The sequence below is a fragment of the Phalacrocorax carbo genome, chromosome 1 (genome assembly GCF_963921805.1).
Source record: "Phalacrocorax carbo chromosome 1, bPhaCar2.1, whole genome shotgun sequence".
In the NCBI taxonomy this organism is placed as follows: Eukaryota; Metazoa; Chordata; class Aves; order Suliformes; family Phalacrocoracidae; genus Phalacrocorax; species Phalacrocorax carbo.
Window position 1 is genome coordinate 100838281 of NC_087513.1, and position 19071 is coordinate 100857351.

A 19071-nucleotide genomic window follows, 5' to 3' on the forward strand; every position below is an offset into this window, starting at 1 on the left:
ATGAAATTCTGCGTACCTCTGTTGTGAGAATTATAAAGCTTTGAAGAATGACGTAGTTCTCCAGACTGAAAAGTTTGCATCACCTACGTTAACACTTACAGGATGTTTTCTTAATGGAGATGGGTGTAGCAGCAGATGCTAAAAATAGGGAGGCCACGTCCTGCACCTCAGCTGGTCACAGAAACAATTATAAGCTTGTATTTCTGTTCCAAAAATCCACAAAGTACTCTCAGCGTAACTGCTGGAATACCACTAGGATGACTGCTCAAACAAGTATGTATTTACATAATGGCTGTGATGTTTTAACTTTTAGTGAATGCTGTGGGACGTAAAACCCATATATTTGGCTGGCTGCAAACCCAGCCACTAATAACAGGGATGGGAAATACTTGTGAATACCTTTTTTAAAGACTTCCATGCTGGTCTGTCTAGACAAACCGACTAAAAGTATTTATTACCACCCCCTTCTGGAAGATAACACAAGCTTCAGAAGAGGGTCATGTGAGTTTTAGTCAGCCCTCTGATGCCCTCTAAACAAGAAATAATGTATTTAAATACCATTGGTTAGTTTTTACTATATATACAAGCAATAGATTTTTGAAGTATAATTGATCCTATATATCACCTCTGTTACTGCATTAGAAGTTTGGCTGTAAAAGTATGCCGTTAAGTTTCCTCGCCACGACGTGCAATCGTCTTCATTATCATAATAAACCTTGCTATGTAGTACTCTGTGTGGGGAGAACACTTTGCCAATGGTTACATTCACAGCTGCAAAGTAACTAACAGTTTCCTCCATCCACAGCTTTCAGGCACATGTGTAGGATGTGCCCGGAAGGTAAATGCCGGCAGGAATCTCTTTTCCTCCACACTTCCATGTGTGGGCCTGTTTGCTGGACAGCCTACACGGGGCTGGGGCGTGCTGCGCTGCGGGGCTTTTGCTGCTGCAGATCCTGTAAGAAATTTAGAAGAGGGAACTGGTTTGGATCGAGAAGCACATGGGTATTTTTTCCTGTTGGAGGCTGAGGATTCACTGTCGGCTACAGGATATATACCTCTACCTGTAAGGCAGATAAAAGAAATTTATCTGAAAACAGATAAACAGATAGTTCAGGTGAAAAGCTATGGGGGGACACATCTGGAGATGGGATCTTCTCAGGCAATCGGGAACATCTGTGCAGGATGTCTCCGTAATGGCAGTGCGGTAACACGGATGTCATGGTATTTTTTGTTGTATATCTCTATTACACATTTGCTCAGCTTGAGGTCTAGTGTGCTGTCACCGTTGCCAAAGCCTGCGTGTCCTTTGGCTTTACCTTCCCAGCATTGTCACTCCTGGTACGATTCTGCTTTCCATGACAGGATTTCCTGGAAGCGTATCAAAGCCATCTTAGCTCTGATCATTTGTTGGGCAGCAAACTGGCTGCCAAAGTACCCGCTCAGATCCGTCAGATTTCAATCACCGGCATGCAGTGTGTCACCAGTCTCTCCAGCTCTGCAGCTGGGAGCTTGGCGAATGCAGCTCTTTTGAAAGAGTAAAAGACATCACCATGCTATGAGCAAACAATACTGGAGCAGGAAAATCAAATAAACCAGGGAGTGGTTCAGGCTTCCAAATTTATTCCCATTTCCTAACCTTGACCAAACAGCAACCAAGCATTTGACTTGTGACATTTTTTGCCACCTTAAATTATCATTTTGAACTAACTTTGTAAATATAAACTCACTTTATTAAATGACAGACAAACCCAAGAAATTTAAGTGGAAAATACTCCTTATGTGGGAAAGTCACAAAAATAATCTTGATTATTTTCTGGAGCTATGAACACTTTCTGTGTTTGTCCCTAAACATCCTTTATTCAACCTCCTTAGCCTGAACCTAAGGATATTTCCATGCAGGATTCATCTGGGACCGTCAGGATTCCTGTATATGGCTCTGTTTTGGCACAGCTGCTTCCTTTTATTTCCTGTGTGTCTCAGTGGGGTATCTTGAACTGTGCTGGGGCTCAGTGCTGCAAGCAGGCATATGTAGCTTCTCCTCACTGTAGCATTCCACCTCAAAAGCCAAAGGGAGAGGGAAGGGGAAAAAAACCCAAGCTCACGTATGCAACATAAAGCAGAACAACCAGATTCTGCTGAAGACATGATTTGTTTGTTTTCTTGACAAAGTTTTCTAAAACCTCTGCCTCAAAGCCTGCGTTTCTGAAATGAACAGTTGTGCAGAAAGCAGGTGATTACAGCAGGTCTGCACGAGGCGCAGGTGTGTGGGTGTCACATGAGGGGCATGGCTTGTGCAGGGGACGCTAGCCGTCCGCCTGGGAGGTGGCTGTGAGACACTGAGCGTGTCAGGTCTGGGACATTGTTCCTGTGCTGCCTCAGGGACAAGTGATCAAGACTTCTCCAAACTGGAGGCCCTTCCCAGTGGTCCTGTGGAAAGTCAGGGACAGCTGACAGGGTGAGGGTTTTTCTTGAGGTGCAGATGATGCACAAGGTACAAAACCCCATCAGCTTTTCTTCCTGCTTTCTGCTGGTCCCTACTCCACTGCTAAGCCATAATCACAATCCAACTGAAAAAGAAACCAGGCTCACGAGAGTTTTTCATTAACAGTTTTGCTGCTAACCAAACCAGCCTTGGTATGATGCAGATGTCAGTTTCAGAAACTTTTAACTCTTTCCTCTACTGCTGTTGCATTATTTTTAAAACATGATGCTACCCTCAGATGCAAAATAATGTCTAGCTTATGATGATTTTTGTTCATATGTACAAACCCCAGTAAAAAAAGTTGAACACAATATAGACACTGGGAAATATAATCCTGGAATATGTGTCAATAACATGATTGTTCTGTAAAATAATCCTGCCCACGTTTCCCTTCAGAGATCTCTTCCTCTTTACGCGTGTTGTGTCCACATTGGAGACACTAGCTGCACGTGCCCGAGTCTCATTCTCGTCACAGCGGTCTGAGAAAGCAGTCAGGTCCATGTCCACGTCTGTGTCGTGAAAGCAGCCGTCGAAAGCCATTGCTTGCACTGCATCAATACTATACATTCCTAAAGCCTGGCAACAAAGAATAGTTACTCTGCGTCCAGCAGAAGCCATTTTAGTAAATTATAAATAAATAGAACAGAAAATACGGAAAGCTTTCTCTCCAGTGTTGTTCCCTCTGCAGAGAGCATATGGAGAACAGGGCTACCTCACAGTATTGCTATCTTTGGGCCTGCCCCCTTGGGCAGGACATGAGCAAGGAAGGGGATACACACGATGAAACGCGCATGGCTGATTATTGCCAGCTTCTGGCTGGCAATATGTGCCCCAGCTTCTGAAACAGGAAATCAAACTCTGCCTCTCCTGTAGGTCTGCGTTGCTGGAGTTGTGGGAATTTACTTCAGACATTTCCATGAGTGTTTTTTTTAATGGGATTATCAAATCGCGTGAGCAACATATGCACCATTTTTGTGGTTTTCCCCTGGTGGTATTCCAACAAATGAGTTTACTTGGGGGAGTATTCTTGAAGCAAAGGTTTTAAGTGAGTGCTTCATAGAAAGCAAACATTGTGAATGTTTCTGCTTCAGGCACACTTTTCTAAAACTGACCTTGTCATTCATCTGGTCTCGGGACAAAAAGGCATCATTAAACTCATCTTCCTAATTGAAAATGGTGAAGCATGGGAAGGAGAAATAGAGTCTGCTTCACAGGAAACAGGAGGGAGTATTGCTTGAGTGCATTCTGGGGTTATTTCAGAGAGAGGAACATTACCTTGATCAGTGGGTATTTGAGAACAGAATAAAGGTTACCTTCCTGGGGGCAGGGGGAGAATCAGGAGATGTACTCCCTAGCCTCCGCTACAAGAAAAGGAAGGGAGAGAAAGCACAGACCTTCTCAACATCTCAGAGAGGGTGATACGTTTCCTCCCTTCAGCCAAGTAAAGAAAAGTGAGATACAGAGTTGAGTCACAGAGATGGTTACTGTACTGTTATCACAGTGGTGTATCAGGATTACTCTGTGGCTTCTCTGATGCTTTCTGAAGGCAACAAAACACACAGGATAGTACCTTGCCCCTTTTTTTGAGTTGCTTTCTCTCTTCAACTGTGGTGAGATAGTTCACTGCTGCATATTCGATGACAGACAGGAAGACAAAAAGGAAGCTGATCCATAAATACACATCCACAGCCTTTATGTAAGACACTTGAGGCATTGAGGCATTTACTCCTGTCATGATGGTTGACATTGTCAGCACTGTAGTTATGCCTGCCGAAGAAAAAGGTGGAGGTTATCATAATACTGGCCAGCTGGTTCTGTTTAGCTCATCACCGTTGCTTGGACAGCACAGCTTTGTGAGGGCATATGATTGACACTGCCTTTAACTTCATTGCACAGGCTCTGAAAAGTGGAGCGAACCATGAAGGGCCTATCACGTACAATACTGAAACCAGTAAATCATCTCTCTGCTCAGTGCGTGCAGCTAGAGCTGCAGCACACCACGTCCAAACAGCGGGGACACAACACTGGTGATTCAGCAGCATAAGGAACACATTTCTATGACAGCTTTAGGCACTGCTATAGAGAAGTGAAAGCAGGTTTGTGGTCTTCCTTCACTTCTCAGAGCCAGGGCCTTCACTACGCACTTTCTTGTCCCAGAGAATCGCTAAAGAATCACCAGTTTCCCTCCCAGCCCCTTCTCAAATGGTACTTCCTGAGAACATATATCAGCTTGTGTGTCTCAGTCATAACTCCATGGCTCTCCAGAAACACTCCAGCACAAAAACACTATATCCATTGGAACTAAGAAATATTTCTTGCTTACTTCAGTGTGTCCAGAATTTCACCCTCATCTTTTCAATCTCTCCTTTTGTGTGCAGCTGTTCATCTCATTTTGTTTTGCTCTATCTCAGAATAAAACACCCACCAACACATAACCCAAGCCCTGCTTTTAAAGAAATGAATGTAACACCGGCAGTGAAGACATCTCAGTAACACCTGTGAGACAGCACTGGCTGATAGCATGGCCTCCCAGCTGGGTCTTGGTATTGCCTTTCTCCAGTTCTATGCTAGTTCAAGTCCACGGGAACATACAGGAGTTTTTCCTCTCCTTCTCTGCAGGTTCCTTAGGTTGAAGGATGGGGTTTGAAGTATACCATATAAGAGGAAATCAATTTATTTAAAATATGTATACTCTAGGCTAGGGAGCTAAGCTTTTTAAACTTTGTTGTTAACATTGCCTATAAATTATGTATACTTATGCTAATTAAATGTGTGTTATTCATAGATGCATAACCTTCTGCAGAAATCCATATATAAATTAAAGAACATGATCAGCAAAACCATCTTGACAGCATTACAAATTACCTACTGAGAATTAAAACTTTATTTTTAAAGGTGAAGTTAAATTTTGTATAAATAAAACGAGTTGGTAGATGCATTAATAAAAGTAGGTAGAAAGTAGCATAATTTGGTTTTAGACTAACAAATAGATTTATGTCTCATGTGTTAATAGCTTTAGACTGTGCCAATAGAAAGGGATCTGAGGCAGCTAGAGTTCTATTTTTTCCTAGATTGATATGGCTGTAGCTAAAAATTGAGGGCTCCCTCAGTACACGCAAGTTTGTTTCTTCAACAACGATCATAAAATTTTCCCTTGTCTAAGAAATATGGCAACATACAGTTGGCTTTTGGGACTAGTGTCAGTGAGAAAAAAGAACAGGAGCTGCTTCACTAAAACCGACTAAAACTGTGAGAGCAGAAAGATGCCCAGCTTACTCTCCAGCTTCCATAGAAGCCTGTGCGCCTTGCACAGTTATGGCACCAAAGCAAACGTTTTCAAGGTTCCTAACAAAGAAAGGCTTTGCTACATAGGACAGGTCAGGAAACTGGTCCCAAGTTATCAGGAAGATATCAAGTGTTTCTACAGAGAAAGCAGATTTGCAAAGCTTTTGGATAGATTGTACTATGCCTATTAAGTATCTCTCATGAACCATGGATTTGGGGAGGGATCTGACCTCCTGTTCCTACCTGTTACTTTGCTGGGAAGGGGAGAGGAAAAAAACAACCCAGTCTTTGCAAACACCCACCCCACCCCTCACCCAAAAAAAAAAAGGAATTAAGTAAGATTCCACACAGGGAAATCTGCAGAATCATTCGTTTTTCCTTCTGTGGTGTATGAGCTGTTTTCTAATATAGCAAAGCCAGTCAGAACAAACATCCCATTTCCAAATGTAGAGGTTGACAAAAGGAATTTGTGGTAGTGACAACAGTGGTAATAATAGTGGTTTTCAGGCAATTACCTGATGTATTTGCTCATGTCATGTGTAAATAGGAAGCTAAGGTAATTTCAAAACCTCTTCCGTATCCATTCTATGCTTCCCAAAAGAATAAACATTAAAGGTTTACCTAGTGATACCCTGGCAGGAACGGCTCTTCTGTCAATCCAAAATGAAACCCAGGACAGCATCACCATCAGCATGGCTGGGAAATAGGATTGTAGGACAAAAAAGAAAATATGTCTCCGGAGTGCAAAGTTTATAAAAAGTCGATTGTACCAACCTATTGAAAAAAGAGGGAGGAACAGGTTGGGGGAGAAGAGAGCTGTGTTATTTGTGAGCTCGGTTCACTGGCCTCCTCCTTCCAGCAGGAATGGAGTAGCCACATCAGTAATAGTAAACGCCTAAGAAATTTTGCCACCACCTCGGTTTTATAGAGTGCTTTACGAACTGTCCATCGTACCTCTTTAAAATACTGATGCCTTGGGAGTGAAGCATCACGACTGCGTAAATAAAATACTAGAATATAATTGAGGTTAGGAAATTTTAAAAAATTAAAAAAGTAAATAGACTTCAAGTGAAACTGCCGGCTGAATACAGAGAGCATATAATTGCCCAGTCCAGCCAGGACAGTGAACCCAACACCCTGCCTCCCCCAAAAAGCTGCCTGCCTTCTCTCATGCTACAAATACCCAGCAACAAGCAGCACTTCCTACGGTTAGCCAGGTTTGCCTGCCCAGCGTTGACTTTCGAGGAAAGGGTGCCATCTAGTGAATTTTGGGCCACGCTCTCTCTGTGCAGCAAAGCATGTGTGCTATACCTCCTGCGACGGCGGGGGCAATCACTTTACAGTGAGGTGAAAAGGCGGCAAAAGTGGCTGCTGTGCAGCATCTGCCTGTCCCGTACAAATAGAGACATCAATGAGCCTGTGTTGGAGCAGTCAGGCCGTCACAAGGAGCGGCTTCATAAAAAATAATAGCTCAGCAATAACCACATCTAATATGAAACATGCTCTATGTGGTCTCAGTTGGGGAGAATGTTTTTGGTTTCCAAAATGCTTGTCTCAAAAATGGATTGAAATTGTTGCTCCTTTGGAGGCCAAGGAACCCCAAAAGCCTAAACGCTATGCATGTGTAGTTCACTGAGATTCAAAGGAAATGATATGCAGAACCTAAAATGCATAAGGTTGCTCTGTGAGCAGCATTTTTGTCCATTTTTTGCCTGAGACTCTTCAGGGGGGAGGTGGCTCCCATTAGAGTTGTGCTGATGGTTCCCCACTAACTGCCGGGGGTAGGGTCTGTGTCATTTTCTTCCCGCAAGAAACAAAACAAAAGAACAAAAGAAAGTGGAACCTCCTGCCTGAAAGGACCTCAAAGCCAAAGAAAAGTGTGTGTCTACAAGGGGCAGTGTTCTAATTAACAGATATGGTACACACATTATTCAGGTACTTCCCAGCAGTCCCTGCGACTTTAAAAAAGTCTTTCCTTTCACCTTTACCCTGCTGAGTAAGCTCATCATCAAAACGTCTGCATGTATGTGCTAAGTAGTTACACTCTGCAAAGTCAAAGGGGCTGTAAAGGTGTTGCCAAGGCCTGGGTACGGGGGTGGTATGAGGTTGTGCTGTTGTGCACAAGGATGTATTTGCTTGCCTAAGTGTTTTTTGATGAGAACAGCAAGGCAGAAAGAAGCCAGCTGAGTTCCCAGAACCCAGTTTCAACACAGTGAAAGCAGTTTGGTGGAAAACATGCCAGTCTCCTTCTTTGAACAAGGACAATTTTGGCGTAGCTCTCAGCAAGGCAGAGTTACAATAGTAAGGTATCACTCGCTCCCCTCTCACATGATGGTGGCTCTTGAAAGCTGGAGCTCTGTTCTTAGCTTATACACAAGCAAGAGATAAGGATGAAGAACCTGATCAAGCTGTCAATTCCTCACTGCTTAGGCTGCATCATAATTTAAACTGGAATTACTGCATTCAGTCTCAACCACTGCAAGTTTGAATAGCACATTTTTAAATGCAAAAAGAACCTATCCTGTAGTACTTGTAGCTTTCCTGTATATCTTAAATGCTTTTTCCAAAGTGTTAAGCATTTTATCATATTATATGGAATAATTTCTATTTTATTAACCTGCCCTGTTATAAAGGGCAATATCCACACTGAAATGAATTGACTCAGACTGGAAAGTACAGTAGCAAGCATGCTGTTTTATCTGGTTAAAAATGTATGGTTGGACTACTTACATGGAGAAGTATTTCAAAATCTATAGTTGCATGTACATATACAAAGAAAATAAAACCCACCCTGCATGAAATCAAGACCATAATAAACTCCTAAAGCCTTGTGCAGTCTCCCAGAAAGTATAGTTCAAGATCTACAGGGAGAAATAAAAATCTGTCTGGGGCAGATAGCTGTATTTAAACAATATAGCACTGACATAAAGGGGCTTTTTTCCTGCAACTTTATGTATGAACATGGAACATTAAGCAAACCATGAATTAGACCTCAATAGGTTATAAATGCTCTCATGCAGAAATCTTACAGCTAGTAGACTTTTAATGACATTTTACAGCTCAGAAAAATGAGATGTTAGACAGTAAAACACACTGGGGTTCCTCTTGTTTGCTTCCTAGTACTTGACCCGTTTAGGGTTTGCATTTTCAAGCTTTTCTATATAACCAGGACCCAAAGATTCTTGTAAACCCAATATTCCAGTGGCTTTCAGAGAAGCACCACAATTTTGCAAGAGCTCACAACAGCATATATTTGGTTGTTGTGTATTTTTGTCAGGTTCTTTTTGTCAGATGTTAAGTTACAAGTATTATTATGGGCTCTTCTTCTCATATCAATAAAGTGTTACATTGGTAATATAAAAAGAACCGAGGACCTAGGCCGACAGACCAGTGTGATTGACAGACCTTATTTTAACTGAGATCTCTTAGCAGTAAAAGTAATTTATTAGCAACAAATTTAAATCTGAAAGACATTCTGCACGACTGTGTCCTATGCTTCTCTCTTTTAATGAGAGGGGCTTACTATACCAGTACTGCTGTAAAAAGCTAGTCCACTGGAAGCACTGAATTCTTCGATGAAAAACTGGGAGAGGGAGATGTGCTCATCTGTGCTCAGGGACTTGTTTCCATGTTTCCAGTATAACATCAGATCATCTTCATTGTATGCATCTATGAGAAAGTAAAAACTACATCACCTCTTCTGCCGGAACAATGCTTCTGTTTTCTCATCTTAGGGATAGGAGAACACTCAAACAATTTGGGAAAACCCCAGAGAAACATTTTTTTCACATCAATTTGCCAGTTAGTTGACATGGATAAAATTTGCAAAGACCATATCCCATCTTGTTCCAAGTAGAGCCCAGTCCTGCGCTCTGCTAGCAGCTTACCTGACAGATGAGGGACATGGGCATGCTCAGGGTCACAAGGCACATAGGATCCAGCACATAGCTGGAGCTACTACACTGAGCAGACTGCCTGAACGCTGGGGATCGGTTCTCTTTTCCAAGACTGAACGACAAACCAGCATCCCAGTCTTACTCATAATCAGGTAAGAATAAATTCTGAGATATCAAAAGGCTCTGCAAAACAGAATTACCTTTTGTTGTCCAGCTCTACAGCTTACTATGCACAACTGAGTCGGGGTGAGAACACAGACATTTCACAGTAACACAAAAAATACTTTCATTTTTCCATGAGGTCAAATATTGACATCTTATTTTACTTTCAACTTACACCCTTTTTCTCAGAAAAAACCAAGATTTTTGACAGAGGAAACATTTTTAGATTTAGGTCTTGGAATATAAAGCCAGTCGAAACAAAGCAGGGTGCATCGTGGTTTTTCTGTCTTCCCAAAGCTCACTGAGTTCTGGAAAGATCCCAAACTGGCCATAGTCTAACATGTGCCAGTTGAAGGGTTCAGGTCACACATCAAAATAAGTGGAAAAGGTACTATGAACAAGATGGAATGGTGGTAAGCACGCACATGTGAAGAACAGGTATGAATTAAACTTACAGCTTTCCAGTTCTAAAGAACAGTTCTGAGTGTCCAGAGGAAACCTACTGAAATCCATGAAACACATAGCAGAAACTGTTATCCTGCAGAAAGGAACAGACAAACAGAAATTAAATTAACAATTTCATACTTTCTTAGGGCTGTGCAGATAGATTTGTGAGATCCCCAACCAATTGGCTGTTTAGAATCCTAACGACTAAATTTTTCTACTTTTTTTAGATGCTTCTAAAATTGCTTCAAGATGGTGAGATAAAACTAAATCAGTGAACCACATTTTTTAAACATAAACAGTCTTTCTTATTAACTACATTTCCTTCAATTTTAAGCCCTTTACTGGCCTGATCCTTCATTAGCCTGTCACATGTTTTGCTTTGAAGGGTTACACTTATGAAGATTAACAAGGAGAGTTCACATTTCTTGACTGGATTTCTCATAGACTGAAGTAGATAATATTACAGATTAGAGCAAATATTATTCCCCCTGCTATTTTCCCAGCTAGAGCGGTTAAAATGTTTAATTGCATAAAAAGATAAGCTGCAATTTCTGGAAGCCTACTCTTCTCTTCAAGACCATGGAAATGCCTTATACTCTAAATTGCTTAAGGAAATGTAGACAAAGACATTATTTTGCATTCCACCTGCTTTTTCACAAATGTTTAGAAGGTAAATGTGCCTTGACATTTTAACCAATCAACAACAAAAAAAGCTAGAGGCAGCAATTTAAATATGGTAAATATTGCCAAATTTCCCTTTCTTGTCACAGCTTGCATGTCATTTGATGGTTTAGTTTGATTTTTTAGTTTTCCTGAGCTCAGTTGTACAGGGATTTAAGTGATAAGGCATATACCTGGGGGGGGATATATCAGTGATCTTTGAAAACTTGTGACAGGTAATCACACTGTGGCTGAATTTTTAGAAGTGCAAGATTTTACTGGCTTGCAATGAGGCTGAGACTGTAAGACTGGTACATCTTTAAAATCACACATAAGACTTCCAACTATGGATATTGTTTCCATCTTTAGCTATTGACTAAAGATCAGGGGAACAAGAAAATGTAGATTAGAAAAAAATAAAAAGAAGAAAAACTGTTTTAGTGGATTTTTGTTCCACTTTGCTTCAATAAAATCCTGGATGCTAGGCACTGAATAAGAAGTGAAATGTGCAGATTTCTTGCACATAATTATTTGGAAGATAATCTACCCACTGCGTGTAAAACTGGAAATACAAAAAGGGTGATTTAATGAGTATCTGATTCTTTAGGAACATACACAATACCACCACGTAGGCTAGAAACACATTGTTTCACCTTAATAATTTTAAAACCTCTGTTTCTCTGCGCCTCTGTTCGCTAAGAACTGATAGAGAAGGAAAGGGAGAGGACAGGGCACCTGCCCTTCCTGCTTATGTCCAGGAAGAAATCCACAGGTTTGGCAGGAACTTTGGGCCTCTGCTATTCACTGGCACAGGAAAGTGAGGCTGGCTGCAAGCTCACCTGTCAGAGCAAGGAGGAGTCACCCATCACACACCATCTGGTAATGTAGCGTTGGGGAAAGATAACTGTGGGTGCAGAGAGGACGGGGGCGAGGAAGAAAAGTAGAGCACCAGCTTGCAAATGTGATGCAGGGCACAGGGTAAGGGCTCCTATCTCAGAGGGGGTTCTGAGCAATGAGCAAACATAGCGAATTGATTCACACCATATCTGTCCCTCAGCTCTGCTTCCTCCTTTTCCTTCCCTCCCATCTCATTTTTTCCTCTCTGTTTCTGTCCTTCCCATCACCTGCTCCCTCTGGTTTGTAACTATTTGTGCACAATTTCTTGCTGTTAATCCTGACGACACTTTACTTCTCCAGCTAGCTGACAGAATATGTTTGTTGCCAGTGTTATGTCTCTTCACCACTCTTTCTTCCCCCTACTGAATGTATGTCGTAGCGCTCCCATGCAGAGCCACTGCTGTGAGCCTTAGTGTAGTAGTGTAGTTCCTCTGATCCCTCTCTCTCTCTCATGAAGCATGGACATGAATATAGCAATAAAATGCATGCTTGACCTCTTTGCTTCTTACTGGTCAGTGTGAGTCTTGAACACACACTATTTTAAAGTGGTGTACAGCTGTTGCGAGGGTTTCTGCATGTCTTCAGGAGAGTGTAGATAAATTCATTACTTGTTGGAACAATTATTACATAGCCAAAATCTCAAGAACTTGCATAAATCTTCAAATTACCCAGATCAGATGAAATATCACCTCTACACACAGGCCTAAGTAGTAACAAACTGTAGAACTGTGATTTCTGCAATGCACAGGCCTCAGGGCCTTTACCCTGGGGGGAAGATTCCCCCAATAACAGTATTTCTGCCACATCATCCCACTCTGCTTCATAAAGAAAAGCCATAACATGCAGATAGAAGGGAGACACATTTAATGACCCTGATGTTTTGGTCCTGGAATTGCTGTTTTACTTTCCAGTTCCTTGTAGCCACACCAGACGCCTAACACTGCTGGTATCAGCACCAATAAGCTGCCCCCTGTGCCTATCTGGAGCCCCAATTAATATCAATGGCATGTTTACAGGTATCCCAGGGTGAAAATAGCTGAGAGACAGTTTTAAAAGACTCGGGGGAAAAAACCCCACATTTGTTCTTTGCTAATAATTTTGGGCTTTACTGTACCCAACAGTAAAACTAGTGCAATATTGCTAAAACCACTGGCAATAATTAATTATTATTAATTAATAAACCTCAGCACTATTTACAACAGATTAAAAAACTGTCATTATCCTGTGACAGGAAACAGTATGTGAATGATAGAAAAATACGTTATCTCTATATTATCCATGCTAAATTTATTTTCCCACTGCAACACTGGTCACCAGTTCCCATTATGTGATGCCAGGGAATTAATGCCAGTATCAGAATCTTAACTGCAAGTATTTCCAGTACTTTCTCACTGTACAGACTACTGGTCCACAATGGCAGTCACGTATTTTCTTATGAAAGGGTATTATTTTCTTATAAAAGGGTATTGTTCTTACCGTAGGCTGAAGAGTACATTGCCATCAGGGTATACTCGGAGCATGACGTTTTCCACAGTTGTATCATGGATGAAAGATCTTTTGGAGTGCACAAAAAATACATCAGGTACCCAGATCTTTTTTATCAGTCTTCCATCAAAAGTCATACTTCTGTTTTTGTTGCTATGAAATGAAAGTCTCTCATCCTTCCAGTAATGTCTGAGATATAAAGTCATTGTGAAGTCCTTTGTTTAATTAAAAATAAAAGAAGGCAATGCTTGTTTTATTCCCATACAATAGAAAACAGTACAAAGTAATCAACTCATGCAAAGGATCACTTTCTTCTCTGGACACCATCTGAAGGGTCCTCAATGAGAGGAATCAAACACCACTCAGTGAGTTTAAACATAGATTAGAACTTCCTGTGAGATACTGGCTGTTTGCCTTGTCACTGGTGTCTGAGTCTGAGGCTCATACTTCGTTTAAACTTAGATAAAGCTTTTACAGGTTTCAGTGGTCTGCTGGGTTGGGCCATCAGTGAAGTGATAAACTTTAAAACCAACCAAAGGAAATGGAAAGGGGTTTCCTTTGGAAATCTTCACAAGCTTTTCCCAGAATGGCCTGTGGTTCCTTTTCAAAGGGATTAATCTGAGTTCTTCATAAGCATTACGTCAATTTGTAAAATCCATCAATCCGTACATTTTGTACAAATACTGCACAGGGGTTTTAGATTAGTATGTTTATGAATGAAATGCATCATAAAGAAATAATACGATGTATTCCATATGAGTAAACAAATTTTACAGTTACAGGGGTTTTTTAATATGAAGGATTGTTACAAATATTTTATCATCCTATTTAGAGAAATGACATGACTGCAAATACACATGTGAAAAGAGATCAGGAGGATGCTGCAAACCCAGCCTGAGCTTCTGCCCAGCCTGACTGCTCTCTGCTCACCTACATAACTTTTGCATTATTAGGCAGACATCATTTATCTCAGTAGAACAATTACTTCTGGTAAGAATACTGGGAAGATACTTAGGTCTTCCCCTGTAATATGATTTTATGATTTGGGTAGGTTTGCAAAGGAATGCAGGGGTTCATACTGACAGATCCCATTGCAAACTCATCACCTACAACTAGAGCTACACTCACTGTGCAAAGATATTGTAAATGAGGTCTCTTTGCAAAGTTAACATGCCCTGCTATTCTAGGATGGAGCAACTTGGTACTAATGTCTGGGTGGCATTATTAGTGGCAATTTTGGCTGAGGAATGAACAGCCTGCATTGCAGTGCTACAGGTCCTTGATTGCAGTGAGGGCATCTCCTTCCTACAGCCATTCCTGGAACTGATTTTTCTATTTCCATTTGTTATGACCACAGTTCCACCCCTGCCAGAAATAATGGGAATAGTCAGATCTGCATCAGCAAATCAAGCAAAGGACATGAAGCCTCATCATCTAATGGGCAGAGCACTGAGAGCTCATGTGGAAGCCCATGGGGCTTACTGAACGGTTGGCATTTTCAAACCAGAGCACTGTTCTCTCTGATCTGTTCCTCTTGCCCAGGGAAAAATTCAATGTGTGATCTTATATAACACTTACTAGTTTGAATGAGAGCGACTTGCATGCTTTAAGGCAGGGTTGTGCTCTTCAAGGGTTCCCTTTCTTTAACTGTACTATTTTATGTCATCCAGCTGGATGTTTCTGAGACCCTGAATTTTGGCTGAAATTCTTTATTCTACTTCTTCTAACCAACTTACCATGTCAACTTCAGATATGCTGTCAATGCTTTCTACCTGCACATCAATGCCCACAGGTATTGGCGACCCTTTAATGCAACAGAATGAGAGTGATGAGAAGCGTAAATCCATATTTTTAAAGGGAAGACTGTGTATGTGCAACAGAGAGGGTACCCCGTCCCAGCGTTTACTATGGTCTGTCCACCTTAGCACACTGAATGAGAAAGCCTCTGGCAACAAGGTAAAACCCAATGCTGAACAGTTGTGAAAGTAAGTATAAGATCTTCAGTGATCTTTTTGCAGTCAGACTAGTTGTTATCGGCATTGCAGTTTGGACAGCAGTGACAGCTTCCTTGTGGTGCCAAAGCTAACGAAGTGCTTGGAGTGCCATTTAGAACTGTCATAGGGAAAAGCTGAGTAAAAATATCAAATACATCAAAGATTGCAAAGCTTAGTTACCAGTTCCAATGCTTATTCCCACACTTATGAACAAAATATCTATCATGCCTCCTAATTATCTTTAGTTACTTAACTATTTGAAGTTTGACATAGGTATTTGTGAAAAATAATTTCTTGCTCACTGCTTCATAAGGGAAAAGCTGTACACATACTACACATGTTCTGTGATGGAGTGTTGTGTATTACTGAGTACATAATTTATTATCAAACACAATACCTTCCAAACTGCACTAGGTGACTTTATTTTATATACTACCCCACTATTTCATGCCACTGGAAAAGGCTGTGAGTTTAAAACACAAAGGGATCTGAATGAACAAATTATAACACCATATTTGGTTTTTTACAATAAAGTGACTAAAAATTAAAAATATAAAATTATTACCAGTCTCTTTACTGTGTGATATCGGAATGAAGGATCTAGTTCTATATGGGTTATGTACCTGTGTAATTTTCAGCAAGCAAGTCATTCCACTAAAGCAATTGACTAATCACTTCCTTACAGAGAAGGGAGAGGAAAGCGATGTGTGTATATATGTGTATACACCCCCCTCCCCAAAGAATATTCTGCATTTGGCATGAAAATTGATAGTAACTGTTGTACATGGGATTCTAATTACATTTGCTAAAAATAGTCCTTTTAAATATTTTGAAAGTACACATTTAAAATAACCTGGTACCAAACATGAGTACAAGGAAGTGTGAACAGCAGGCGATAGCAACAGCTTTTTTAACTTGTCTTTCTCTTTTTCTTGTCTTTTCCTTTTATCGGTGTCAAGCCAAAATAGTCCAGAAATATCACTCTTCTGCTAACCAGCCACAATACTGTGTCTGTTTTTGGAATTATCCTTAAAATAGCAGCCCTCGAGGATTACACAGCTGCCTCCAGTTCTTACCAGTAGAGATCTTGAACTATTTTTGAGGTATTTTAAAATCTGGCTCTGTAATCTCTTGATTTGACTTGTATTTTATAATGGAGGGTTTTACCCTGCACAAGACAGATGAAGATGCATTGTGCATGGGAAAGCAAGGTAAAATGCGTCAGCAGGGCACACAGGAGCATGTTTCAGCACTGACAAGAGCTGTGCTGTCTCACTCGGAAATCACATTTTCCTCTGAGAGGAATGCATCGCTCGTTCTGTTGGCCAAAGCTCAGAACAAAATTCAGGACTCCAGATAGCAAAGTTCAGTCAATTAGTTTATTAGTTAAACACTAGACAGCACTTGGGGAAAACGCTGCTTCTTCTGGAGAATAGAGACAGCAGGAGACATCTGCCCTAGAGGTTGATGCACAAGAGAATCAATGTATGTATCTATCCAGGCTTCTTCACACAAACCAATAAAAATTTTTGTGCCTCTCCTAAACCAGTTTTGACCCCTTCTTGTCTTTGTTTTGGCCACACCACACAAATAGTTTACTTATGCTAAATACCAACTTGTACGAAATACTGGTACAAAAATGCCTGGTTGTAATCTGAGTGGAGTCAGCTTCTCAGTATTCCACTGGAATCCAAACTATCTTGTAAACTGAAGACAGGTTTAACCTAAGCAGAAGTCACGGTGGGATTTATGCATGACGTGAACATCATTCACAAATGGCACTCACACATCATTAAATGCAAACACCACAGAGAGATGAGGTGTTGTCTATTAAGCTTCTCGTCTGCATGATGAAACAGGACAAGCCTACATTGCAGAGCTTACACCTGAGCTAGCTGTACACAAGGCAGGGTGACTCAGGGAGCAGGCTAGCTGTAGAAGCACAGTGCTCCAGCCTAGGAGCATGATCAGTAGAAAAGCTGACTAACATGTGAACAGTACTGAAGCTAGAAATCTGGCCTCAGCCCTTGGCTCCCTTTAAAGTCCATGCAGTGTAACAGGCATGTTCTAGATTGGGGTGAGGTGGCTTGTGACTTGGAAATGCCTGTTGGTTACCAGGGTTGCTCAAAGTGACTGCAAATAGGCAGATGAACTGTGTGTTATCTAACCTTACCCACCAAGAACCTTCAACTTCTTGATATTGTCGGTGTGTCCAAACTCCTGCCCTCGGACTATGGCAGAGGCTCATGGTAGAATACGCTGGAAGTGCTCATATCTGGGAGTACATTTGATCTTAACTGCTGTTACTAAAACTTTGGGGGATGATTTCCTTGATGAGCATGTTAAAAACATTGGGTTTAGACTTATTTATGCAGAATTATGTGGGTGGAAGGGGAGGAGAGCGGAGCAGGTCTCTACACAAAACAATGGCGTTACCAGTTTCTGAGCCAAGGACAAATCCAAAGCAAATAAAGCCAAATGTCTACCATCAACATTCTTCAAACAGGCAAGGGGCTACCCACAAATCATATCACAGGGTAGGATGACTGGCTTCCTAAGCCATAAATCATGTGTAGTGAGGAAAAGGTTTTTCTTAGTGTCAGCTGCTCAAAGGGTGATGATGGCAGTCCTAATACTTTCTTGGGATTTGCAAAAATTACGGGCAATTTCCTGCCCCCACAAGCACTATTCCAGTATGGGCACAATTTCATTCAATAATTCACCTCATCCGGGCAGATATAAAGGAATTGATCACAGAACCAAAAATTAGTGGCAGCTTCTGATCCCGTTAGTTACATGAAGTGCCAGTTATAAATAAATACACACAGAGGTACTTGATTCTTTGAAAGGACAGCTTGCACTAAGTTGAGAACTGTTATAAAACCAAGTCAGTGGGGACACTGAATAATATAAAAGAGATCAAAAGCTATGGCCAGGAGAAATACAGTGGATGGTTCTAAAGTGAATGAAGTAAAACGGGAACTGTTACAATGAAATTTCTTCCTGATTAGGTAGAAACGCTAGAACTGTAGAACAGACTCCTTAAAAAGAGATTCCTGTTCTCTATCTGGCAAAAGGCCAAAGACTGTACTCATGCTGCTTAATGAGAAAATACTGTTCAGTCACAGTTCACCACAGACAATTATTAAACTACATCCCCTGACCCACTACTGACAGATCATAGCAGCTGCAAGTATTTTCTTCCTGTTCTGGCTTTACTTTGGCAACAAATGTAAGCAGATGATAGACACTAAAGAGGGCACATATATGCAATCCCTGTCACTTCAGTGTGCTGTTCACTTTTCTAACCTGAAGCATTTTTGTGGTTTTGCCACTAACATCACCACCCCGCATAAGACACATATTGGCCTTACCGGTCTAGGCCTTCTGAGCTTTGTCGTTTTCTGGAAATATTTCTTTCTGTGATTAAAAACCAACACCACTAGAAACAGTAATAATTAACTACTGGGAACAGGTTGCTGAGAACATAAATTTCTTCATCACTTGGATTTGATTTACCACTATTGGATGTTTTTAAAAAATGGCATTTCAATAAGCATTGGAAAGGATCCTAAACCAGCCAGAATAGTGAAGCGATTTGTCTACCCCTCTGTCTGCACCACAGCTTTCTCTCTAGTACATTGTGAGTTTCAATCTCTGGCTGACCATCAGGCAACAACATCAAATGCACTTTGAAAAAAAAGTAACCATAGCAAAGCTGTGGGTTTTATTTCCCAGTAAGACAAAACTGGGGATGGTAGAG

General features: G+C 41.1%; 1 protein-coding gene across 1 annotated transcript in view; it reads right to left on the reverse strand.

Moving 5' to 3' along the window:
• Positions 1 to 2574: 2574 nt before the first annotated feature.
• The window catches only part of GABRR3 (gamma-aminobutyric acid type A receptor subunit rho3), a 29571-nt gene continuing 13074 nt past the window's right edge, over positions 2575 to 19071 (reverse strand). The window contains exons 3-9 of the mRNA XM_009507388.2: positions 15051 to 15118; positions 13306 to 13529; positions 10281 to 10363; positions 9296 to 9436; positions 6389 to 6541; positions 4053 to 4249; positions 2575 to 3058 (exon numbers count right to left, since the gene is read on the reverse strand). Coding sequence (XP_009505683.2) covers positions 2756 to 3058; positions 4053 to 4249; positions 6389 to 6541; positions 9296 to 9436; positions 10281 to 10363; positions 13306 to 13529; positions 15051 to 15118 — 1169 coding nt within the window. The 3' untranslated portion in view covers positions 2575 to 2755. The remainder of the gene's footprint in view (positions 3059 to 4052; positions 4250 to 6388; positions 6542 to 9295; positions 9437 to 10280; positions 10364 to 13305; positions 13530 to 15050; positions 15119 to 19071) is intronic.